Here is a 25351-nt window from a genome sequence, read left to right as displayed (position 1 = left end):
GCCAATGCGTAGCAGATTTTGATGCAGAGCACTATCCATTGTGAGAGGCCCATTTCTGCATAGCCTTTCCTTTTTTGGCTCCGGCATACACCACAAAGAATTGATCATCCACCCGGAACGCCCTTGTGCGGTCAAGGTAGAAGGCCAGCACTCATTCTGGGTCCAGCTGAAGGAGTCTCTCCTCTTCTTTGATGGGTGAGACGAAGCGTAAAATGTGGGCAAGGCGATGGACTGGCCTACATGAAAGGGAGTTAGCAACTTCTGTAGGAAGGACACCCTACTCTGAAGGACTAGTTTGTCTGGATAGATAGTAAGGTACGGAGGCTGAGACCACAAAGCCTATATCTCACTGACCATCTGGGCAGATGCTTTTGCCACTAGGACGGCCATTTTGATGGTAAGGAGCCTATATGGAAGTTATGTAACAGCTTGAACAGAGCACACATTAGAAAAGTGGGGACTAGATTAAGGCCCCACTGTGACATAATGAAGGGTGCAGATGGGAACATGCGTTCGAGACCTTTAAAAAAATCCATGTACAATAGGTGACTTAAGGGCATGCCTGGTCTGGTACCCGCAGAAATGCCAAGATGGCAGAATGATAGCCTTTCAAAGTGCCCAAGGCAAAGACTTGCTGGGCTAACATGAGAATAAAAAGAACCTGAGAAAGAGGTGCAGAAAGAGGATCAACTTGTCAGTCTGTAGACTGTGCCACAAACTTGCTCCAACGGCAAGCGTATACTGTGTTGGTGAAGGGACTGCTGGCTGCCAAGATAACAATACAGACTTCGGGCAGAGGATTGCAAGCTGTCAATGGTCATTGCTCAATCTCCACGCATGAAGGTTAAGTGTTTTCAGGTTTGAGTGCAGAACCCTGCCCTGCTGCGACAGAAGTTCCTCTTGAAAAAGGCAGCCTGATTAGAGGACCCATGCTCATGCTCACCAGCTCAGGATACCAAACTGTCCGTCCCCAATCCAGAGCCACAAAAATAACTTTAGCCTTTGGTTCAACATATACCAACAATAAAGGGGATAATGCACACCCTTGCGAGTTCCTTATTCTATTTGAAAATACTGCGTTAAACTTCCATTAATTAGAATCCTGGCTGTTGGTGGTCTATAAATATATCGGATTGTCTTGAGATAATTAACTCCTATGCCACTTTGCTTGATAACTGCAAATAGAAATGTCCAGCTCACTCTGTCAAAGGCCTTAGGGGCGTCAATGGTCATAATATTCAGAGTAGAGTTTCTTCCTATTGCCACGAGGAGAGTTTCTTTCTATTGTCACGTGTATCACACTCATTAAGTCGTGGTCAGTTCATATAGTGGTCTGCTTTTCATAAAACGTGTTTGATTTTTGTGGACAAGCTGTCCAATCACTTCATCTAGCCTTTTTGCCAATATCAGAAAGACAGTTGCACAAAACTGCTGACATTGCGCATTTGATAGACAACAGATCCAAGCAAGGCTTTCCTCATTCTTGGAAAAGACCTAGCGCCACCTTCCCATGGAGATGCCAATCGTGATCCACTAGGCATCAATGGCTGAGTTTGCCCACCCTGGTGTTCAGAGTGTCTGACAGGTGTTGAACCACGAGAGATATGCCCCGACGTTCCAGCCATCTCCAAGGGCACAGCACCTCTAGACAAAGGGTCTACGACCCCACCCTGCCCTGTTTGTTGCAATACCACATGACGGTGTTGTTCGTGAACACCTGTACCAGCCTTCCCCTGACTGAAGCACGAAAGGCCTTCAATGCCAGCCGGATTGCTCAGAGCTCTAACAGGTTGTTGTGGAGTCCGGATCCCGCCGGAGACCAGAGTTCTCTGATCTCCACCTCTTCCAGATGGTCTGCCAAAGCCTAGAAGTGATTAATCTGTCACTACAGTTAGCTGTGGTTTGGGAGGGGAGAGGGGTCTGACACTGACCCAATTGCAGTTCATTGGCCACCACTGTAGGTCTTTTGCGGATCCCTCGGAAATTTGGACCATGTTGGAGAAACTTCCCTAATGCTGCACCTACTGGAACTTCAGATCCAACTGCAGAGCCTGCATATGCCAATGGGCATGTGTCAAAAGCAGGACACAGGAGGCTATAAAGCCCAGCAGCTTCAGCGTCAACTCAACGAAATCCAGGCCCTGAGTAGAATATCAGTAAGGGCTTCATTAAGCATGAGTAATGGTTCTGTTGGAGCAACTTACTGCTGAAGCACCTCCATCAAGATGTTTGTCTTGACTGCCACTGAAGGCAATGTAAAGTCCAGGACTTCAGCTGCCCTCTACACCACCACTGTGAATGAGGCACCCTCCTACTTAGACACAGTGGGGAGAGAGCCCAGGACAGTTTCAGGGGAGGTGTCCAGTCCACTGGCATCTGCCAAATCCTCGTACCAGTTGTCCTCAGTTTCTTCTAAATGGTATCCAGATGAGGGCCGCAGACACCTCCCATTTATCCCCCAATCCAGGCCTGTCATAATATTAAGGTACTGGCTCCGTCATGGGGAGTCTCTCCTCCGCCGGCACCGGACAACATCCATTACAGGCATGACGATGGGGACGGCCCTGACGTGGGGTGCACTGGGACTGGAGCCATCGCCAGCAAAGGCCGAGGTGGCTCGATCAGCGCCGCTCCAGATCCATCGCCGGATCCAAGGGGCCAGCCTGGCACAATGGGGTGAACCCGCCATCAGAAGACCAGTAGGGGCCACTCCCGCACCAGCCCAAATATGAGGTACATGGCCTTAACATTTGTGTAACTGGGCGGGGGTCACTCAGGCTCCTGGAAACTCTGGGAGGCATGGAGATGGCACAGGTTACACCACAGAGCTAGGCCTTGAATGCCACTCCCTCGTCTTGTTAGATGACTTAGACGAATGAGGCAAAAACAAAAATCTCTTCGACTTGTTGCTCTTCTAATGCCTGTAGGACTCAACCCGATTTTGCAGACTACCTCAACTGTGACGACGAGTTTCTGGAGTGGCTCTGCGACTGATCTGAGGACCCTACTTTCGACCAAGATCCTGATCGTAGCCGTGGTGAGGTGCTTGAGGGACCGATTTCTCAAGGCCTTATGGTGAGGCAATTGACACAGGTCTTGGCATCGTGGTCGTGCGCCAAACACCAGAGGCACACAAAATGTGGGTCCGTCACTGACATCTGTCGGTGACAGGTGCCACAGAGTTTGAAACCAGCTTTCCTAGCTGACATTCCTGACGCACCAGGAGACAAAGTTTCAAAAAAATATCGACAAAAAGTCGAAAAAAGGTCAGTCAAAAAAAGACTAGTGATAGCTCTTTTCTGGATCTGCGCTAACCTGTGTGGAAACAAAAAAACTGACAACACGCTGGGGTGGCGCCTATATAGGCATAGCATAAGTCACTTTCAGTGCAGACGACGCCACGCAGTCGAATGATGCCACCTACCGGCGTGCAGAGGTACTGCTCACAAAACATTCCCGGATCCTTTCTAATGCCTCGGGATTATTCGAAGGTAAGGATTTCAGAACGTAGCCACCAATGAAGCCCCAGTGGCCCATGGCTACAGGTGATCAGCACTACGTCGTGCTGGTGGGAAAGTAGTGCTTCGAAATTCCTAGATGCAGTTTGGCACCTGCAGAAAATGCGGATATGTATATTTATGTATGTGTGTGTGTTTATATTTATATATACACACACACACACACACACATATATATATATATATATATATAGAGAGAGAGTGCAAGCTGTGGGTACTGAACATGAAATTAGCTATTAAATGTTTTAAACTCTCTCAAGGAAGATCTCATGAATGAAAAGTGCCATCCTTACAAAAGAAAAAAAAATGGACACAGAGACATGTATGTATATTTAATATGCATAAAAATACAACATACAAATGTTATATGATAGTATCATAGGGTCTAACAGATATGACCCTTTATTTTTTTTCATGCTTGCACCGAATGGGCATTTAATTTTTTTTACCTTCTTGATTCACTTTCATGCTCTGCTGAAAACGATGTGAAGAGCAGACAATGTATTCATTCGCCACTGTCACTCAATCAAACTTAGCTGGTAAATCGAAGTGACCCGTGCCTTCATCCAGTAGCAGAACTTACAAAATGAGGTCACAAGGCCACACACTGGCTTGCGCTAAATCGGGAAACCTGCATAAACGCCTCTTAAGTAGCACCAGTGGTGGCAGGGGAGGTCAATCTTAATTATTTCGGTAAGAATGCCAGGAAATGAAGGTTAACAAATTATTGCAATTTAACAAAAATCACATCTGCTACAAACAGCATCCGCCTCTAAGGTGCAATTGGCTGCACCAGACAGTTGAACAATCCGCAGCAAATGTTTGTCACAAGGTCTTGTCCCACTGTAATATTCCGGAGCGCTCTCAGGTATAGCAGGAAGTTGGGACAGCAAAGGCCAAAAATACTACTTGACTCAGAAGTGGATTATCCTACACTGCTCTGGTGCATATCCTAGCTATCAGAGGACTGGAGCACTAACAAAGCACTAAACCGGACGGCTTCAAGGTGTTTTGCCCAATAGGATGAGTGTTTTGACACTGCAGATACTCGCGGTTAGTAAGCCAGTCTCCTAGCACCATATTTGGGCAATTAGTTTGTTTAATGTTGCAAAATGGAGGGAGCTTACTTCCAATAGCTAGTGACACCTCACAGTATCAGGGTCTCCGAGACAGGACATCCTGATATCCCATCACGCACACTGACTGATTCCTTCATCAGATAAGAAGTCCCAATATCCAGCCACAAGTAAGAGATCAGTGGTCCATTCACATAGAATTCCCCACTGTCCAACCACAGCCACGCAGAACACCAGGAGATATGCTAAAGTGCAATTGCAGCTTGGTACTGCAGTCTCTTTAACATGATGTCCACCTGCAGACGGAGGTCAATCCCTGTCCATTCACCATCCAAGACTGATGGCCTCCTGCCATGAATACTATTATGCCCAAGCACAGTCTTTACTCGTTAAGGCCTGATAAGACCCAGGCATGGACCCTGGTGTTGAACCAGTGAGTTCCATAGCAGGTAACAACAAGGGAAAACAATTCAGCAATCTTTTCTGCCTCACCAATATCTGTCCCATCCGGTCACTAGTAGCATAGATGGAGAAGTGCTGCAGTGCAGGGGTAGTAGAAATGTTTGCCATTTTAGTAGCCTCTCTGCTGAAAGAGGTGACCAGGCTCTGGTATACAGAGGCAGTCCAACAAACTAGAAAACCTTCTCACAAGGAAGGGACAGATTGCTGTAACCAGTGGAGGAATTATTAGACATTCCTTTAGGACATCTAGATTGATGCATTAGCATTGGTGAATCCCACAAATAACCATCTGGATTGTCTTGGTATCTCTAATAACATTCAAAGATTTCAACATCTTTGGTAATGTTTAAACCTTTCCAAGCTTTATTAAACACAAGAGGGCAACACATCGCACAGGTGGAGTCATTAATCCTTTCAGATGGTCACTCAGCCTCAGCACTTTTCCTTTTAAAGCCACCCTAGACACTGTGCTTCGAGTCAAGGATCACAAGAGTCAGTACCATGTCCTGATACTCTCCAGTGAAAATGTTTCTGCAGATTATTATTCTTATAGCAATGTTATCAGAGTACACAACCAACATGGTTGCTGATGAGATAGAATCTTCTGTAGTTCCATCAAGTGTAACAAAACCACTTCCACACTGACACAATAACACTGCCTCACTGATGAATACAAGGGTGGTGTGTGGGAAGTGAGATAAAACCTCTAGTAACATAAACCTAGAAGCAAAAACGCTGGTTGTGAAGCACACCTAGCGTAACCACACACTGCTCTCCCATTCAGGGAGTTAAGGCCACAGATTTCAGAGCACACACATTGGCTTTAAGGAGGTGTTGGTTGCACTTATGTCAGCCTCTTGGCACCGATCCTGCTATGAAACAAAAGACCAAGGGGAGGAAAGGTGAGCTTCGACACCCACCCAATCCATGGCATTTTCTGACATAACTCATCAGCAAAAGCAGTGTTTTTATGTCGAAGATAGACAACCATATCCATTAGGAACTTCAAAGACGCAAGATCGATGTGGCATTCATCACCTCTGCCCTACAGCACATTTCAAGTAATGATCAACCGCCTTGCATCAAATCACAGAAACTGAGAGAATTGTCCAGGAAGACTTTACTGAAGTGGGGTTGTGCATTAGAGAGCGGAGTGCTGCCTTTACAGAGCAACCATCAACATAAGAGCTTTTATGCCAACTAAATGGCATTGAAGAAGAGGATTAGTCACACTTTCGATTCATGTTCCCCAGATAAACAAGCAAAGCAAATTAAGAGAGCCCCTGCCAGCCACATTCGGTAACACAAACCTGTTGACACACGCACATTGATAAAATATGATCCACACAATAAATTAAACGAAGCAGGACATGGGTCCTCTCTCGCTAAGGCCTGCAGATGGGGCCAGCGGTTGACCCATAGCTGAGCCATGGCCACTGATGGACTGGCGTGTCCTGTAGGTGAAGTAAAGGGACATGGGATAGGGACACCAGGCGGAGAAGGGGATCGAATCCAGTAGGCATCAACTCATCCGTCCCAAGTAGGCAGACAGCAGCAGCTCAGGGGGCAAGAAGACGCCATGCTTGTTGCTCACCATCATCCGACGCTTGCCTTCATGGTCAGAACCTTGTAATGATAAACATGCCAAAGGAAATTAGAAACCAATGGTACATGGCAGCTAGACTCCTACCAAGAGACCACCAAGGAGGACTATGAGGAGAGCTGTTCATTACCAGAAATGATCCTGCAGGCAGCATGCTAGGTGTCAGCGAATTGTGTGACATGGAACAGAAGGTAGCACAACAGGTACACAATGTTCAAGGCATCATACTGCTCACCTGGGATCTATAGACATTTTCATATCCCTCTGTTAGCAACGTATGTCTTCAGTCTCCCTTACCATTGAGCGTAACCCATCAGTGGCTACAGATGCTCTATTTCGTCTGCCAGAAACAACATGGCAACAGACTTCCCTATCACTCTGCCGGCCAATCGCAAGCCTAGAATTACCCATCACTTTGTTTGCACCTGCATGCCTAACTAAAGACTTCCCTATCACTCTGTCAACACCCGAAAGCCTTTAAACTTCTGTAACCCTCTGCCACCACATGCATACCTACAGACTACCTTATTTCAGTCAGCGCCTGCAGACTCCCCATGCCCCCCCACCGCCTCAGATATCTTCATATGTCTCTGTGCCTGTGGTAACATTTCATAATATCTTTAGAGCTACTTTTCTCTCCGACACCAGTGGCATCTCTTTACACTATCACTCTTTCCTGGGACAGGTGCCAGACACCCTATCTCTCCGGTAGCACCCACAGTCTTCACTAACCCTTTGACAGCCCCACAAGCCTACAGACTTCCCCACCCATCCCTATGACAGCAGCCCTAAGCTTAGAGACATTCCTATTCCTTTGTGAGCCCCCACATGCCTACAGACTTCCCTACCCCTCTGCCTAAACTTGCAAGCCTACAGACGTCCCTACCCCTCTCCGCACCCACGTGAGTACAGATTTACCCACCACTTCGTCAGCACCTCCAAGTCTTCAAAACTCAACTGCCCTTCTGTCTGCACCCTCAAGCCTACATTCAGTTATATCACTGCCAGCATCACCATCCCTCTATCACCAACCCATTTCTCTTCAGACTTTACTGCAACTTTACCATAAGCAGTGTCCACATTTCTGTCTCTCTGCCAGCTGCCCTAATGTCCATTTATCCTGACCTATCCATCTCTACCATATTCAATAGAACCTCTCCCTTCCCTCTCAACCCCGATTGCCCTGCTGGTACACCCATGACGCTCTCTCCCTTCCCTCTCTATCATCCTTCCACCAACATCATTCTATCAACCTCCACATTTCTAGCTGCATGGTAACTATATTCTAACACTTTCATACTGTTCTCCATCATACTTATGACTGTCTCACACTCCCTGCTCATCTCCTTCTGTCTGGCCAGCATGCTCAGAGCATCTTCAAAACACCATATCATTCTGGCATCATATTCACTCCTATATATCTCTGCCATTAGACCAACATAATTCCCCCTCTCCCTCTGTCATAATCTTCACACTTTTCTGACCATTTGCAGTACCCTCAGCACAGCTTCACAACCAGATATGTTTCTGTCACAAACATCTTCGTGCTCCTCTTCCCGTTTGCAGCACTGCCAAAGGTTTTACAGTCCCTTTGCACTCTGGCAGCATCCTCAGCATGTCCTTACACCTCCTTATTCAAGCCCAGTATCCTCAAGACGGAGTCCCACTGCCCCCTCATCCTTCATTACAATGGTCTTCAAACTTATTAACTCCACACCGACTTGTGAAAAAGAAAAGAAAACATCTGGGTCTCACAATCACATTTTCGCATAATTATTTTAAAACACTGCCAGCTCTGAGCATATTTCACAATTTAAATGTTGCAGTTATGGTCAGTTATCCGTTTTAAAAATGGCATTCAATTTATAACTGCCATCATGCTAGCAGAAGCCTGGGCTCAAAGTGTAAAAGAATCCACAGTGGGGCCGACGGGGTAGGAGAATGCAGGTTACTTGGAGTCCTCCATTAACTCTCCACGTTGACACATACTTCCAGGCCCGGACATGAAGGAAAACACATAACTGATTACCCATTACAAAGTAGCTCACTGCCACTCCGTTGAATTTCACTAAAAACACAGGACTGAATAAAGCACGATGTTTGCCTCCGTTCCCTAGAAGAAGAATACATGCTCCTCTTGGACAGAGCCCGGGATCAATTCAGCCCCCAGTTCCAAAACCTCTGCTCTATAACCATCCCCAACAAGTTTCACACAACCTATTCAGAAACTTCAAGCATGTCTTACACCTCTAGCTCAGTTAGGATCTCCAATACACGCTCACACCCCATTCCTTTGCCAACATCTCAAGAATACACCCTCACCCATCTGCTGGCATCTCCAATACACCATCACATCCATCAGCTGGCATCCCCAATTCAGCCGCTCAAGCCCTTATCCAACTTCCAGCAACACCAATACACTTTCACATCCCTAGCCGCCTGCAGTATCGCCCAAATCATCTACAAACCCCCCCCAATCCGCGGGCAGGAATTTCTAATACTCCCTGATGGCATCTCCAACACACTCTTGCATCCCTATCCATCTGCTGATAATCCCCTGTCCATTTGCCAGCTCCAACTTCATGTCTTTATACGTCACTATCCATCGCTAGCATCCTTAAGACAGTCTTACAGGTTCCCTCATCACAATCAGTGTCCTCAACGTGTCTTTACACAGCTTATACAGTCTACCTACATCTAGATATTAAAAAGGAGTAACTCTTCCACCTTAGAGGGATGATGTGAAGCAAATAATACCGAAGTGGGATAGCCTGCCTGACATGAAATGGAGTGACAACTTTAGGGGGAAAGGATGATAAGGTACCTATCACCAAGTTTTCCGGAAAATATATTGTATAGGGTGGGTACCAGAGCCTGCAGCTTGCTCACATGGTTAGTCCAAGTTATGGTGATGAGAAGTATCCACAAATGTGCAGTAGCTCAAAAGGGGGGCACGTCAAAAAGGTAAGGATTAAGTTAAAGTCCTCCTGTGGCATCAAAAATGGTTTGGGGGGAAATAAATGTTGCAAACCTTTCAGAAATCTCATCACACCAGGCAACTGAAATAAGAGGGCTGATCCAGCAACTACAAAAAAGCTGAAAGTGGCTGAAGTAAACCTTTGCTGGGCCAGGCACAGGAAAAATAGCAAAACTTCAGACAACTTTGCCTCCAATAGGTCAATTTGACGGTTACCCCACCTATCCACAAACTGTCCCAATGTCTGGCATACATTGATTTTGTGGAAGGACGCCAGCTTTCCAAAATGACATCAACTACCTCGGGATTAAGGTCGAAGGAGGTAAAATGTCACCACTCATTCATCTAGCATGGAGATGCAAACTGCGCAGGTCTGGATGCATTATTCTACTGCTGAAACAGGAGATCCTCCTAAAGTGGCATCCTGATCGGAGGACAGATGCTAAATGCCCAGGAGTTCTGGGTAATACACTCTCCTGACCCGATATAGTGCCACTAGGATGGCTTGGGCTCTGTAGTTCCTGATTTTTATCAACACTTGAAGGGGGAGCAGTGATGGGAAGGCATAGGGGAGTCCAGAGCTCCTCTGTAGATTGGCATTACACAACCTCAGCAGTGGGGGAAAAAGATAAAACCAGGGTTCTCCACATTGCTGGAAGATGTCCTGTTCCACCTCCGGGTGCAAATGCTATTTATTATCCCACCACATCCTGCTTGTTGCAGTACCACATGGCGGTGTTGTTTGTGAGCACCTGCCTTCCTCTGATAGTGGGTAGGAAAGCCTTCAATGCCAAACGAATTACCCTCAAATGCAACAATTCAACCTAAACACCAACAAATTGATGTGGAGTCAAACATTTTAATGAGCCATCTGTCATCTCCAACTCTTCCAGATGGCCTTCAGAAGCCAGCAGTGATGCATCCTCGACCATCATCAGCTGTTTGCTAGGTCTGGATGGGGTACGGCGAGGCGTCTGCCACTGACCCAATTGCAGTTCAGCAGCCAACACTGCAGGTCTTTTGCAGTCTCCTCCAAAATCTGGATACAATTGACACATTCCCATGATGCTTTGCCCACTGGCATTTGAGGTCCCACTGCAGAGCCCACATGTGCCCCTTGGCATGCACGAGCTGCAGAATGCAGGAAGCCAACAATTCCAGGAGCCTCAGAGTGACCCACGCTCATATCCAGGAAGAAGACTGAAACATCAGGATTAAAGCCTGAATGTTCTGGACACTGCTCTGGAGGAAAGGCATAGAATCAAAACTCTACTCTCCTTAAACTGTTCCTAGGTCAAGTCAGCTTTGTTACCAAAGAAGCGAGAACCGTCAAAAGGCATGTCCATCAAGGATGCTTGGACATCCTCGGCGAAGCATGTAGAGCTCATTCAGGCATGATGTTGAAGTACCACACTGGTGCCCATTGCTCAGCCCCAGCAGTCGCTCATTTCCAAGCCAGATATTGTCACTTTTGCTACATCACAATCATCATAGACAGGTTGAGTAAAGAGAAGAGTGCAAGTAGTTCAAAGGTGACCGGAAGAGCCGGTAAAACATATGCCACCATGACCCAAAGGGCATAGGAGTAGCAGTCAAGAAGACGGCTGCCACCTACTGACCTCAGAGCAAGGCTCTTGTAGAAGAAAATCTGCTTGCAAAATGTGTCTATCCAATTTGATTCCAGATCAGGTGGAAATATAGGAAAGGAGTTAGGATTTACTTTGCAGGCAGACACCGGTACTACCAAGCTCTCTGGCATTGGATATTGTCAACGAAAGGCTGGGTTGTCTGGTGCATGATGACAGAGATAAGCAACTTTCCTGCTAGCAGACGGCCTTGATCATGGTTTTGTCCAAGTGCCCAAAAAGGTGTCTATAAGAGTCTCATTACATTGCATTAGAACAATAGGAATGTTGAGAGGTCCATGTCTGGTATAAACCCAGAGCTCCAAAATTCATATGCTTGTCTTCACGTTTCTCCCGTTTTAATTTAGAACATTATACCCTTAGTGAGTGGAATGTTCTAATAGCCCTACTGCCTCAGGCTATACCGGTTGTTAAAGGTCCTCTCCCTCGTTATTGGCCCTTGCATTTGGCTTGGGCCTATAACTCCGGTTCAGGGCCTTTAACAACCGGTATACCCCTCGAATCGGGCTATAAGGCTATAATAAAATTTCTGTAGGGGATTGACCAGCCTGAACTATCGCAGTTAAAATGTTAGTTTTAACCACCACAGTGGGGTGCTGTAGGTCTAAGACTTCATCTATTCTCAGTAATGACTGCAAAGGAGATGTTTCCCTCTGTAGTAGGAAGGTGGGAGGTGGGGGGTACAAGGCTAGTATCTGGAGAAGTATCCAGAAACCAGACCTCTAGCATCTGGGAGTTCTTCATACCAGTTATCCTGTTCATACAGTGGGTTACAACAATCCCCTTCATAATAAGTGTCATTGTCCTAGTGAGTGCCAAAAAGATTGTGTAAAGCTTAAGCCCTACCATGTGGTAATGGCAAGGGGTCAGAATTGGATGGCTTGAGTGTTGGCTGTGTGGCGGCCGCAGCCAGATGCGGCCTCGACAGAGGTTATGGCGAATCCGGTCTGGAGTTGAATAGATCAATAGGCTATAAATCCTACACTGGTGTCTGCATCGATATGGAAGGGAACATGACAAGGGAGTGGCACTAGAGCCGGTGCTGAACCTGATGCCGGTTCAAAGTCTACAGACTGCGCTTAGGACAGACTCGCCAGCAGAAATCTGACTGGAGGCCCCTGCAGATCTTTGGGCCCGAGTGGGAACCAGAGACAGCCGGTAAAGCCCTGAAAATGCAATGCATGGCCTGGCCTGTCTGAATGCCTCTACCTTCTGCAATGTCACCAACAGACTGGTAAACACTGGGTGCCCCAGAACTAAATTCAGAATGGACTCCAATGGAGATCAGGAGCGAGAACAGGAAGCACACTGATAACCTCACGCCAATCTAGAGCATGTGAGCAGCAGGTAAAAGGCCAATTTGCGTGTAGACTTCTTATACTTTCTCTTGGACTTACCCAAGGCTTCAACCACGCTGATGATCTGCTGCGAAAACAGGACCTTCCTTTGAAATTTGACCAGTCACATTGTGGAGTCTTCTTTTGTTTGGTGATGTAAGTGTTGGCCTTGCAGTCCTGTATGGTCTTTCGGTTCATCTGAACAAAGTCATCACAGATCTGGGGTTGTGACAGTCTCTACATTGTTTGAACACTGTTGCCTTATGGGATGACATGTTCCCACATACACTTGCAAGTTTGTAGTGTAAATTTATGGTTTCGAAGTCGAAGACCAAGGAGAAGTTCCGGGTTAGAATCTGAAGGCATGGAAAGAAAGAAACAGATGTCAGTTCGAATGGGTGGCATTTACATGTGGTTCCGCTTGTCTCTTACGGAGTGGACCGACATCGGCATGGAGCCACACAACTCCACCTAACAGCATGCAGGAGTACTGCTTTAAAGTTTCTGGATCCAGGCTGACTCCTGGGATATATTCACAAGGTGGAGAATATGCAGTTACAAGCATCCATCAGAAGTCTTCTTTGCAATCCATTGGAAGAAGGTCCATAAATTGTTCTAGAGAATTCAAACTGCACAGTCAAAGCAACTGCCAAGTGCTCTAGAATGTGCTCTTTTGAAATGCTCAGTTGCTCCAAGAATCATGCTGTGTCTCTTTTTTTTTTTAAGGTGGAGTTGTAGATGCAAGGTGTGGTACATTTTTGGATAACTGAATAGATTAGGAATTATGGGCGGGATTCACTTTTGCAAACAAGTGTACTGGTACAAAGATGTACACTTTTATTTAGTCTAAAATCTGTAGTTCTTATGAAGGACATTTATGGAAACCTCCACTGAGAGCTGCAGAAGACTAGGAACTAGAGGTGGCAGTCAAGCCAGCATGGCCCTTAGCCTCATGCAAGTCTAATTGCCTTCACCATCCTTGATGACAAGGATGATCTTTCCATGATCAAAAGGCCGCACATGTCCTTTGCGGTTTCAGTGATGGCTGAAGGTGTTTTTCATGAGAAGCCTGAGCTGCTACCACCAGTAACAATTAAAACAACTATCAGTGAGCAAATGGTTCAAGTACTTTCAGCAGCAGAAGAGGACCCATCCTTATCCCGTGAAGCCATTTCAGTGCTGTGAGAATTTTAACAATTCTGATGTTCTGCCTATTTTTTTGGGTCAGTATTCAGAGTCAAACGGGTTGAGTCTATGAATGACCATCTGTTTGGCGATACAGAACGGACTCAATAATAAATATTGGACAGATGCCTACATTCAGTTCCAGTCAAGTGGCCTGTGTCCCTCATTCTAGTGCCCATAATGTTTGTGTACAGAGGGGTCCAAATACTGCACAGGCGGAAGCAAAATATTCTCACACAGAACCTCTATGAGAGGAAGCCGGCAGTTGAGTGCACAGGAAGACAGAAATGTGGCACGTGCCAAGCCTGGGAACAAACGGCTGGTACAAACAAAACATGAGTAGCAGTCCACAACTCGGGTACACAGAAGTGGAACACACAGTAGATGTTTATGCCGGGAAACTACACTAATCAAGGCATTATGAGCCAACTTGTTGGCATTTAAAGATAAATGGATAAGTATGTGAATTGATGAGTAGACAACCTTGCAACCTGCAACTGATGAAACACATTCCTTTTGCTACAGGCCACTATCAAAGAGATTGTCTAAAAAACACCCCCCCAGTCCCAATCAATGTGTGTATGGGTCTCTCCAATGAAGCGTGCCCCCCACCATTCAGCACATGCATCTGCACTTTCCTTGCAGTCTCTCTATTCATTACTCATTTGTGGAGGAGAGCTTGGACACCAAAACAAGGCACTACACACCTGCCAAAATATAAATACAACACTAGATAAATTTAAAGGTGCCATATCAGTGATAGACCATTATAGGCATCTGCCATACGACACAACCAGTAGGGGACTCAGACTGTTCATTTAAGCATCATGTGTCCCCCAATTGATCCGCAAGCGTGGACCAATTATAATAGGCGAAGAAGCAATCACGTAAATTCACTGGAATCAGCAAACATCTTTGCATCAACATCTGCAGCCCAGAAATGGACCAAGACAGATATCTTGCCCCAATATATTATTCTAGGCACTTAAGATTATATGTGAGATGCTGGAGTACTGTTTCAATGTGCATTTTGTCGCTGTGTGGAAAATGTAATGCAATGTACTGTTAAATAAACATAGGCTGCAATTTACAGTCTATCTCAGAAACATTTGAATTAACATAACAAGTACAGTCCTTACTCTAAACTAAGTGCTGCTGAGCCTAAGCAGACATTTTTAGTTTAGAAATTATTTTATAGCATGCAATTATGATTTTCTTTAAAACTTTTCTATTTTTTTATAAAATAAACTTGTAAACAATATGCACTTATCTTTCTACCACAGGAGGCAACTTTACCAAATCCAGCATAGTCAGTTTAAAGGCAGTAGAAACGATGTCCATAATGGTAAAAAAAAAAGTGAAAAAGAAATGTTCTACTTCTAGAAAAAACAGAATTAGAGAGTTGTTTTCCACGGAAAATTAAGCCTACAATGAGCGGACTCTGGTCAGTGTTGGTAGCTCACGCAGTGGTGAATACTAACTTCCTCAGAGGCCCTTCTGTGCCTTTTGGTGCAGGGTAGCTTCTGGAAACTTTAAAGGGGCAGAGCCGGAATTCCTAGAAATGTAGACGAATGCCAAGGGTCAATCATTGGCAGCTTTTTTTGGGGCAGTTGAAATAAGTGTTTTTAATCATGAGTACCTTCAAGTTATTATATTTAATTGGTTGTCTTTAAATAAAGAAGGAAAATATTGTCAGTTCGATGCATATCGTCTTTTAGGAATAATGTTTTAAATGTCAACATTTATCTCTTTTTATTTCTCATCACTGTGCCTCCCCATCTGGGGAATTTTGCACCCAATGCTTTTAAGCCTGTTTCTTTTCTCAGTGCCCCACTCAAGTCTGCCTCATCTTTATTTTATAGCATTTGTCATTGCCTCTCGTCAAACTCAGCCACCTTTACAGTCTGCTATTTTACAACTTTATACACAACACTAGATTATGATGTGACTGGGTAGTCCAGAGGCAACATCTTCTGATCCGTTTGCAAGATTCCTCTATGGCATTTCTGATTGGATGGCTCTGAATAACCTCAAACTGAAACCTCGAACAACAAAGAGTACTGCATTTGATCCCAGTATCGTGTGCGGCACTCCATTTTTGGCAGCCTTCCAAGGATCCCAGTCCCTCCACTGCAACAAATCTTGGTTGCAACAATGCCTGTGCTTGCTTAATATTATGTTCAGGTGTTAGCGCTGATGGCTCACTCGCCATGCTGACTCAGGCTACCTGCATGCAGTATTAATCCAGCGGATGTTTATCCGACTCCCCATGCCGCTCCGAGTAAGATTTTAATGGGTATAGAAAGCAGATGATCACAGTCTATAGCAGTAATCGTCTCTTCAGCCACCGCTGCACTACGCATGCCGTACTGCCTACTTATTCACAAAAGGTTTCGACTTGTAGGGTTATGTAATGTGCACTGGTCTTTTTTATGTCAAAGGGCACTTTTCTAACAACAGTATGTTTCTCCAACAGAGGTTCTTCTGCGGAAAATGACCACTATCAGAGGGAAAACAAACTGTGCTCGCTCTTTCTGTCTTAGGTACCAGGCTCTGCAACTTATCAAACAGAAGGAATAGCTTCTTATTAACAATACTAGTTCTCTAGTGCCGCCAGACTCCAGAGCAGTTTCAAAACAGACACACCTATACAAGTATTATTTACAAAACCAAATTTGTAAAAATAAAGAACACCTTTGGTAGCATATCCTCCGGCTATTATAGACTATTTTTGTAGAACTTTTTGATTTTTTTAAAGGAAAATGATGGGTAACGGACAGAGTGTAGACCATAGCCTTTACAGGCTGGAAAGCGGACAATGCTTCTTTAAAGGAACTCCTCGCAGGATCCCATTATCCCCTATTCTTGCTAACAGGTCTGATCAATTTCACAAATAGTAAATATCCTGTGTAGAGAAGATCTTTCTTTATCCAGTGGCTTCTCTTCATCTGCAGCAAGGGGTTGTCCTCCACTGTTCTGGTGCTTTTGCTTTTATAGATGATATTGCTACTGAGGCGGTTGCTGCTGGGGACAAGGTGATGCTTGAAGCAGTCAAGTTTCATGGTAGAAGTGATTTCTCATTTGACCTGTGTTGGTGTTTTCAGTACTCTTTCTCTTCTCTGGATTCCACTTCATTCATCTAATGTTTCATTTCTTAGTCGAGTTGACAACCAAATAAAGAGTTTCCAGAGAATGGAATGGAATGTACCCATCATTGAGCTTATGGTTTAAGCCTGTGAGGCACAGCTAGGAATATTCCCTCTGGGAAGGGAACATGGAAGTATAGTCCTTGACTAAATCTTCAGTCTGCTACCACGCTGATCATCCAATTAGAGACCACCACAGCTTAAAAGAAAATCTATCGAAAGGCAGACAGTCTGGCTCTGGCCAGTGGGCCTTGCAGCTTGAATAGATACTACTGATGAGCTGCAGAATACAAGTGGCACTGGGGAAGTGGGGGCGGTAGCATATGATCTTCTGACTAGAGATATAAACACAGAATTGTGATCACAAAATAGAGTGATGCATCTGCAGAGAAAAAGGAGAACCTGTTCAGGCAGTCTGTACTTAGGCAGGCGGGACAGGGCAAGCTTTGACTATAGAGGGCATTAGAAATATCGTCTAGATAGTTCAATTACACCTGAACAAGTTGACCTCGCCAACATTAATATCTGTTACTCTTTAAGTTCTTCTTGATGAAGTTTAATCATACCGATGTTACCATCAGAGCTGTTCTCAATGTCATGGTTCTCGACATTGAACTGAAATGGTTTAGACAGAGACAGTGTACTCTCTTTTAGGAACTTCCACTGTGAGAGTCCTCTGAGAAATTTCGCCAGCAGATGTAGAGGGAGCCCCTCTTTCACTTTTCTGACCCCCTCAGAGGTAGATCACACGCAACGGCTCTTGTCTTGCCCATTGTGACGAAGTTTTTCTCTGTTGTTAACAGTCTTCCCAGAATAGGTCAGACATTGCTAATGGAGATAAGGGTCAGGCAGAAACATGAGCCAGAGGCTGAGTAGATCAGATTTGGCTTTTTTTTTATCACCAAAGAAGGGCACTTCAAAAAAAGTGATGGCATTTTTGTGGCAAAAAATATTTCAACGCAACATTCTCCACCTGCATCTCAACTTACCTAAACTCTCCTCCGCACTCACGAAGTCTACTAAGATCCTCCACAGCTTTCACCTTCGGTACTGCCTCTCTTCCTCCAAATGTCATTCTATGACTCAAACCATGCGTACTTATGTTATGTTAGGACATTTTTAAAGCGTGCTATTACCAGAGGTGTCTTGGCAATATCAGAAGAGGTCAGAGAGTGGAGACTTAGATGTTAAATAGCCAGGTTTTTACCTCTTTCTTAAACGATGTTAATAAAGGAATAGCTCTGAGGTGGGGTGGGAGGCTGTTCCAGAATTTGATGGTGTGAGGACTATACGGCTGCCGCCCCAATGCATCTTTTTATATGTTGGAACCACTAAAAGGTTTGCCTTGGCCGACCTGAGATCTCTATTGGGCTTATATCTCTTGAAAGCTGACCCAAGGAAATCAGGGCCAGAGTTATGCAGTCCTTTGTGGGCCAGGCATAGGGCCTAAAACTTAGCCCGGCTGCGCATGGGAAGCCAGTGCAGCTTGCGAAGTCCATGCTTAATGGAGTGGTATTTAGGAAGATTAAGAACCAGTCTTGCTGCAGCATTTTGAACTAGTTGTAGTCGACCCATATGTTTTTTTAACACAGTTAGATAAAGAATATTACAAAAGTCCAGTTTAGAAAGTACAAGCAGGGTTATTGAAGTTTTTCTGTGGCTGTCTGGAATAAGAGGAAGAATTTTTCTTATCATTTAAATGATATAGTAAGCTGCGGAAGTGACTGATGAAATGTGCGCGCTCACGTTCAGGTTGTCATCAATGATGATTCTCAAATTCTTCACTTTAGCCACAGGGCGAGGTGGTTGTGGCAAATTATCAGGCCACCAATTGGTGGACCAGGCTGTGGAGGGATTGCCAAACACCATAATCTCTGTTCTCCCTGCATTAAGCTTCCGACAGTGCCCCCTCATCCAGCCACTGATTGCCTTGATGCAATTACAGCATTTTAAGGGGCCTGACGAGTCATTGTTATTAGCCGAGTATCATCTGCATAAGAAGTTACCTTCAAATTAAAACTTCTTATGATCGGTCACCGTTTTGCTACGTAAATATTAAAAAGCGTGGGGCTAAGGGACGACCCTTGTGGAACTCCACATGGCAGTGTGTAAGGTAGGGAGTTAAAATTCCCTAACGCTACTGCTTGAGATATGTCACTGAGAAAGGAGGAGAGAAACTCTAGGGTGACACCATCAACTCCTATTTCCTTTAGGCATCCAATGAGAGTGGTATGAACAACAGTATCGACGGCAGCCGATAAATCCAGTAAAATCATCACTGCTGAGCCTCTGCCGTGGACTGCCTTCCTTACTTTCTCAGTTGCCTTGACCAGAGCGGTAACTCCTGAGCACCTTATGCCTTTTCCACATCTCTCATGCCTGTATTTACTCTCATACACCACATACGTCACTGTCTAAGTTGACCTCTCTCATAGCTATTACCCCACCAATATCTACTTCCCATCCCTACGAAGCACCTCAGCGTGTCACAGCACACTGTCCTGATTCCCCTCCTACCTTTGGCAGCATCCACTCTGCTTCCCAACTGTACTTTAAATCTTTAAACATTCACCATAATACTCAGGCCACAGGGTGGTCTGCCTTCAAACCCTTATTTTTGTTTTTCATTTTTTATTGGGTCAACCATTATTGTATAATCCTTATGTGCACCTCTTGTAATTGTATTTACAAATGTATACAGTCATTTTATAGTGTGAACGTAGCCAAAAGGCAGTTGAGCTTTGTACATGGTCAAAGACAAAGTAAATGAGTGATAACAAAGGAGGATGAGGTTTGGGAGTTAATGCATTGTGATGTCGTTTTCTTTAAAGAGGTACTCTTTCCCAAATTTGAGCAGTGTCCTGATGTATACAAGAAAGTTGTTCCAGATCCTGGGTGAATATACGGAGAGGGCCTGTTATCTTGATTTTTCTTTACACTTCTTAGCCTTCAGCCCGTTGGTGACTTGGCTGCAGGTGTACCGAGAACCACCAGACATGGTGAGCTTCTTTGCACAAAAAGAGGGAATGCTGGATGACTTAGTAAATTGATGCAGCTTGTTTTTAAGACATGCAGGTCTGTAAGGAGAGCCAATGGAGTTCCATCAGAATGCGGGTGATGTAATAATATTTCGCCAGGCCCTGAGTGACAAGTGCTGCAATGCATAAGATGCCAATATGGGGACTGTGAGGCCATGGAGTAGGGTATTACTAAATCCCAATGCAAGAGTAAAAGGGCTTGATTAGCAAATCTAAAGTCACTTTCTTGAGGAAACCGTCCAACTTTCTTTAGAAGAGACCGCTGGTACTGGGCAATCTTTGTGTTTTGAGCCATGTGTCCCTTGATGGAGAGGTTGACGTCCAGAGTGAATCCAAGTGATTTGGCATCGGGTGTGATTTGAGGTCCGAACCACTCAAGTTTCATGTCATTGAACCAGGGTTTGTACTTAATCTTGTTTGTTGTTCTTGAGAAATACCAGGAATTCTGACTTGGTTACTTGATGCTTCAGGTAGGCACTGTACATTCAAGTCCAGATGTTGTGCAAGCAGTGTTTGAGACATTGGTTGTCTGAAGCAGATGGGACTTTCAAGTAAAAGGTGTCATGGCAAACTGTACTACTATACTAAGTATTTCCAAAGTTTAACAAGCTTTCAGCCACTTGTAGCTTTCAATTTCTCATGAAAACCATTAGCTCCTGCAAAGATCTCGTCATCTGTACTACAATCTGTCCTCCATTACACTTCTCTGATCTTCAAAACCCCACCACAACTGCCAATACCTACCTTCACTACTATGCTCACACCAAACCTGCTTCTTGCACATCCTGCATAGCTCTCACCACCTATACCTACTTACACTGCCTCATGGAACTGCTTAGATCCTCAAACTTGCTCAAGTTATCAACACTTGCACTTCCTCATCCTACTCTGACAGCTCCCAGCCCCTCTCACATTCTTCGAATCTCTCACTACACGTAGTACCTCTCAAATTCCCTCACACCTCTTAGATCCATACCTCACACCAAGCTCACAGATGTAGTTACTTCCACCCTAGCCAAGCACCCTCGGTCCTCTCAAAATAGCACTACATAGTAGTAAAATGATCATAGGCCTCAACAACAGTGTTTTAGTAGCACCTCCACCTCACTTGAAGCAACCCAAACTCCAGTCAATGAGGTGGAAGTGCCAGCTCTCCTGCCCCCCCTAGGGACCACCGTAGCTCTGATTTCTACTGCACCTCTTATCTGCGTGAGACCCGAGGAAGAGTGTCACTCTAACCTCTGTTACCTTTTTTGATTTACCCTGGGACAGTATCAGCCATATTCAGCTTTCACACAAACAGAAGATGTTTTTAAGGAAAGTTTTATTTTATTTCTGGGCCAGAAAGACACTTCACCTATGAACTGTCTCCAAAAATAATTATGGCTGACAGAAGAAATCTCTTTTCAAGTCTTGTTCATCTAATGGTCAGAAGACAATCTACACTGATGACCCATATGAGCAATGTTATTATTGCCTTTATACAGCGCACATGCCTTCGCACTGTAACACTTGTAGCACTCTTCCCTCTAAAACCCTGAAGAACAGAGAGAGAAGGCGGACCCTTAATCTATTGGACAAGAAAAACATCCTCCTCCTAAGGGGGATTCCCTTCCTCTTGTGGAAATGATTAATTGAAAAGTGCTCCTTCAAATAGCCATCGCTAAAAAGAAAACCTAAATATTTTCTGTAGTGGACCTTAAACTAAAATATCTGCAGCTCTTCCTCACACAAAAAAATTGGGCTTCTACAGAAAAACACAGCCTGCACAAAAAACGGCACAAAAAGCAAGCTTGTTGGACTCTCTGACGGACTTCCAGCCTCTACAGATACTTTCATCATCACAGAAAAATCCTCTGCTATCGAAAACAGTGTCATCAGTGTCAGAGACACTGTTGCAGAGCAGACCATCACTTTACGACAGCTCAGTTGACGTTGAAATAGTCAACACCAAGATGTCCTTACTTACGATGTTAGCTCCATCAACTACGACCCCATTGACGATCACATCGTCGCAGACCGTATTTTTCATGACAGCCACTTTTTCGCCTATACAAGTGACAGAAAAACATTCCAACATAAATTCTGGACTCAGAAGTGGAGGATGAATCCAGCGACCAAAATGCTCAGACTGCCTATTGTCCTACGAAGTTTGATGCTTGATATTTCGTAGAATTTTAAGATGAAATGGATGTGGAGGATACTATTGAGACTATGAGGATGAAGCAAAGATTTATAATGGTTATCTTTCATATCAAAGTCGTGGCTGAGCACAACCTGATAAGTGTCCGGGTACCTGTTGCATTTTTTTTTTTGTTTAAATATTTTTATTTTGTTTTGTACATGAAACAAAACATCAAGCAAGGCATGAATATACAATGCACAATGATGGTCCATCCACAATGGACTTGTATGGCAGTTGTACAAGTAAAATGTCCGTTGTAGGTGGATACGTAGATGGGCTTGAACGATCAAGGCGCACATGGGGAAAGGTTCACAGTTATAGTGCTCGTGGTTATCAACAGTAAAGACATACATTTCATCTTTCAAGGCTCCTCCCCCGATCCTCTAGGTACCAGTCCCCCTCCCTCCTCTTCCCCTTCCACCTCCAGATCATAGTACTTTATCCACGGTGCCTATATCTTCCGAAATTTCCGAGGGTAGCCCCTAGCCTTGTACGTCACTTGTTCCGCAACCATATACAGATCAAGACTTGCCCTCCATTCAATAAGTGTAGGTAGTTGCGGGGCCCCCAGTATTTAGCTATATCCCGTTTGGCTACCACCAACCCCAAATTGGCTAAGGCAATATCTGGTAACGATATATCTGTAAGAGACATTAGTTAGTGAAAGATTCCTTACCTTAGAATAGCCCCAGGTGTCAGGCTGGATCCGGAAAGTTTTCGTCAGCAGTACCCCTGTGCGTCGGTAGGCGTCGTCGTACGGCTCCGCGTACGTCGCTGGCATCGTAGCCGCCGTGATGACGTCGGAGCTACGTAGACGCGCCCACGCACACTGACGTTAGTTCTGTACACAACTTTTCCGCGCCAGGAGCGCAGAGCCATGCCAGAGACCGACTACTGGTGCAATAGAACTAGGGCCCTGAAAGGGATGACCTGAACCCTAGAGAACAGTTCGCAGAACGGGGAGGATGGGCGGGCGGTAAGGAATCTATCACTAACTAATGTCTCTTACAGATATATTGTTACACAAGTAAGTAACTTGTGCATCTGAAAGAGACACGTTAGTGATAGATTCCATACCTTAGAATACATACCCAAGCAATACCAACCCCGGTGGTGGGTCTGCGAAGTGAGATTACACCAGAAAGTCACGGAGAACTGAATGGCCAAAGAAGCTGTCTCTCCGGAATGTCAAGGCAATAGTGCTAAGTGAAAGTATGCAACAAGGCCCAAGTGGCCGCTTGACAGATGTCTTGCAGGGGGACACCGCGTCCCAATGCTGTAGTAGCTGCTGTCGCCCTGGTAGAATGGGCGCGTAGCCCAACCGGAGGTTCCTTTTTAGCCAGAGAGTAACAGGCTTTAATGCACAAGACAACCCATCGGGAGATAGTTCGCTTGTGCACAGCCCAGCCTTTCTTGGCGCCCACATAGCCAACAAAGAGCTGGTCATCCACCCGGAACGGTTGTGTGCGGTTGAGATAGAACGAAAGCGCACGTTTTGGTTCCAGACGGTGGAGCTACTCCTCTTCGCTTGAAGGGTGCAGAGGCGGAAAGAAAGTGGGCAGAGTGACAGTTTGCCCGAGATGAAAGGGAGAGACAACTTTTGGTAGAAAGGAAGGACACGGTCGAAGCACAAGCTTGTGCGGATGAATCGCCAGGAAAGGAGGTTTACATGAAAGAGCCTGGAGCTCACTCACCAGTCTATGGGAGGTGAGGCCACCAGGAAGACAGTTTTCAAAGTCAATAACCGCAAATGGCAGTTATGAAGAGGCTCAAAGGGAGCGCACATCAAGTATGTGAGAACCAGGTTCAAGTCCCATTGTGGCATCACAAAAGGAATAGGAGGGAAAAGGTGAGTAATGCCTTTGAGAAAGAACAATAGGACCTCAGAAAGAGGGGCAGCAAGAGGATCTACAGCTTTCGCTGTGCACCATGCAACACATTTTTTCCACCGGCAGGCGGATACCGTTTTAGTGGAGGGACGCCTGGCTGCCACAATTACATTACAGACTTCAGGAGGCAAGTCAAATGGAATCAGCTGCCGCCGCTCAATCTCCACGCAAGGAGGTGGAGGCTGGACAGGTTCGGGTGGAGGAACGTCCCCTGTTGCTGCGACAGGAGAGGCAGTCGGATCGGGGGATCTACGCTCATACTGAGTAGCTCGGGATACCAAACTCTTCGAGCGCAGTCCGGCGCCACAAGAATGACTTGGGCCCGGTCTCGTCGATCTTCTTCAGCACTCTGGGCAAAAGTGGTATAGGCGGAAAGGCGTACAATAAACCACAACTCCACTCGCGACGAAAAGCGTCTCCGAGCAAGTGCCGCCTTGGAAACTCCAACACGCAGAACTGCTGACATTGCGCGTTCTCATCGGTGGCGAATAGATCTAACCAAGGTTCTACCCACTGCTGAAAGAGACCTGGTACCACGTCCGAGTGAAGACACCATTTGTGATCCAAAATGCACCTGCGGCTGAATTCGTCCGCCCTGGCGTTCTGTGTACCTGCCAGGTGTTGAACCATCAAGGAAATGCCTTGACGTTCCAGCCATGTCCAGAGACGTAGAGCCTCCTGACATAGGGTCCATGACCCCATCCGCCCTGTTTGTTGCAGTACCACATGGCGGTGGTGTTGTCTGTGAACACCTGCACCACTCTCCCCTTGACAGGGGGAAGGAATGCTTTCAGTGCAAGTAGGATCGCCCTGAGCTCCAAATGATTGACATGGAGTTTGGACTCTGCCGGAGACCAGAGGATTCTGATCTCCGCCTCTCCCACGTGGCCGCCCCATCCCAGGAGGGACGCGTCCGTCACAACTGCGTGCTCCGGTTGGGGAAGGGAGAGGGATCTTTCGCTGACCCAATGCTGGTTCGTGAGCCACCACTGCAAGTCCTGTGCAGTGCTCTCCAAGATCTGGACGTAGTCGAACAGGTTCCCCCGATGCTGCTTCCACTGGAACTTCAGGTCCCACTGCAGAGCCCGCATATGCCATCTGGCATGATAGATCAGCAGGATGCAGGAGGCCATGAGGCCCAGCAGCCTCAGGGTCTTCCTGACCGAAACCCAGGACCAGGGCCAAAAGATCGGAATCATAGCCCGAATGTCCCAGACTCCGTGTTCGGGAGGATAAACCCGAAACTGCGCCGTATCCAGAACCGCTCCGATGAAGAGGGCTTCTGAGAG

General features: G+C 45.7%; 1 protein-coding gene across 1 annotated transcript in view; it reads right to left on the bottom strand.

The window, feature by feature from the left end:
* Positions 1 to 3835: 3835 nt before the first annotated feature.
* Positions 3836 to 25351, bottom strand: part of R3HDM4 (R3H domain containing 4) — a 203066-nt gene continuing 181550 nt past the window's right edge. The window contains exon 8 of the mRNA XM_085638078.1: positions 3836 to 6682. Coding sequence (XP_085494204.1) covers positions 6579 to 6682 — 104 coding nt within the window. The 3' untranslated portion in view covers positions 3836 to 6578. The remainder of the gene's footprint in view (positions 6683 to 25351) is intronic.

The sequence above is a fragment of the Triturus cristatus genome, chromosome 12, assembly GCF_964204655.1.
Source record: "Triturus cristatus chromosome 12, aTriCri1.1, whole genome shotgun sequence".
Lineage (NCBI taxonomy): Eukaryota > Metazoa > Chordata > Amphibia > Caudata > Salamandridae > Triturus > Triturus cristatus.
This window is presented reverse-complemented; position numbering and strand designations above follow the sequence as displayed.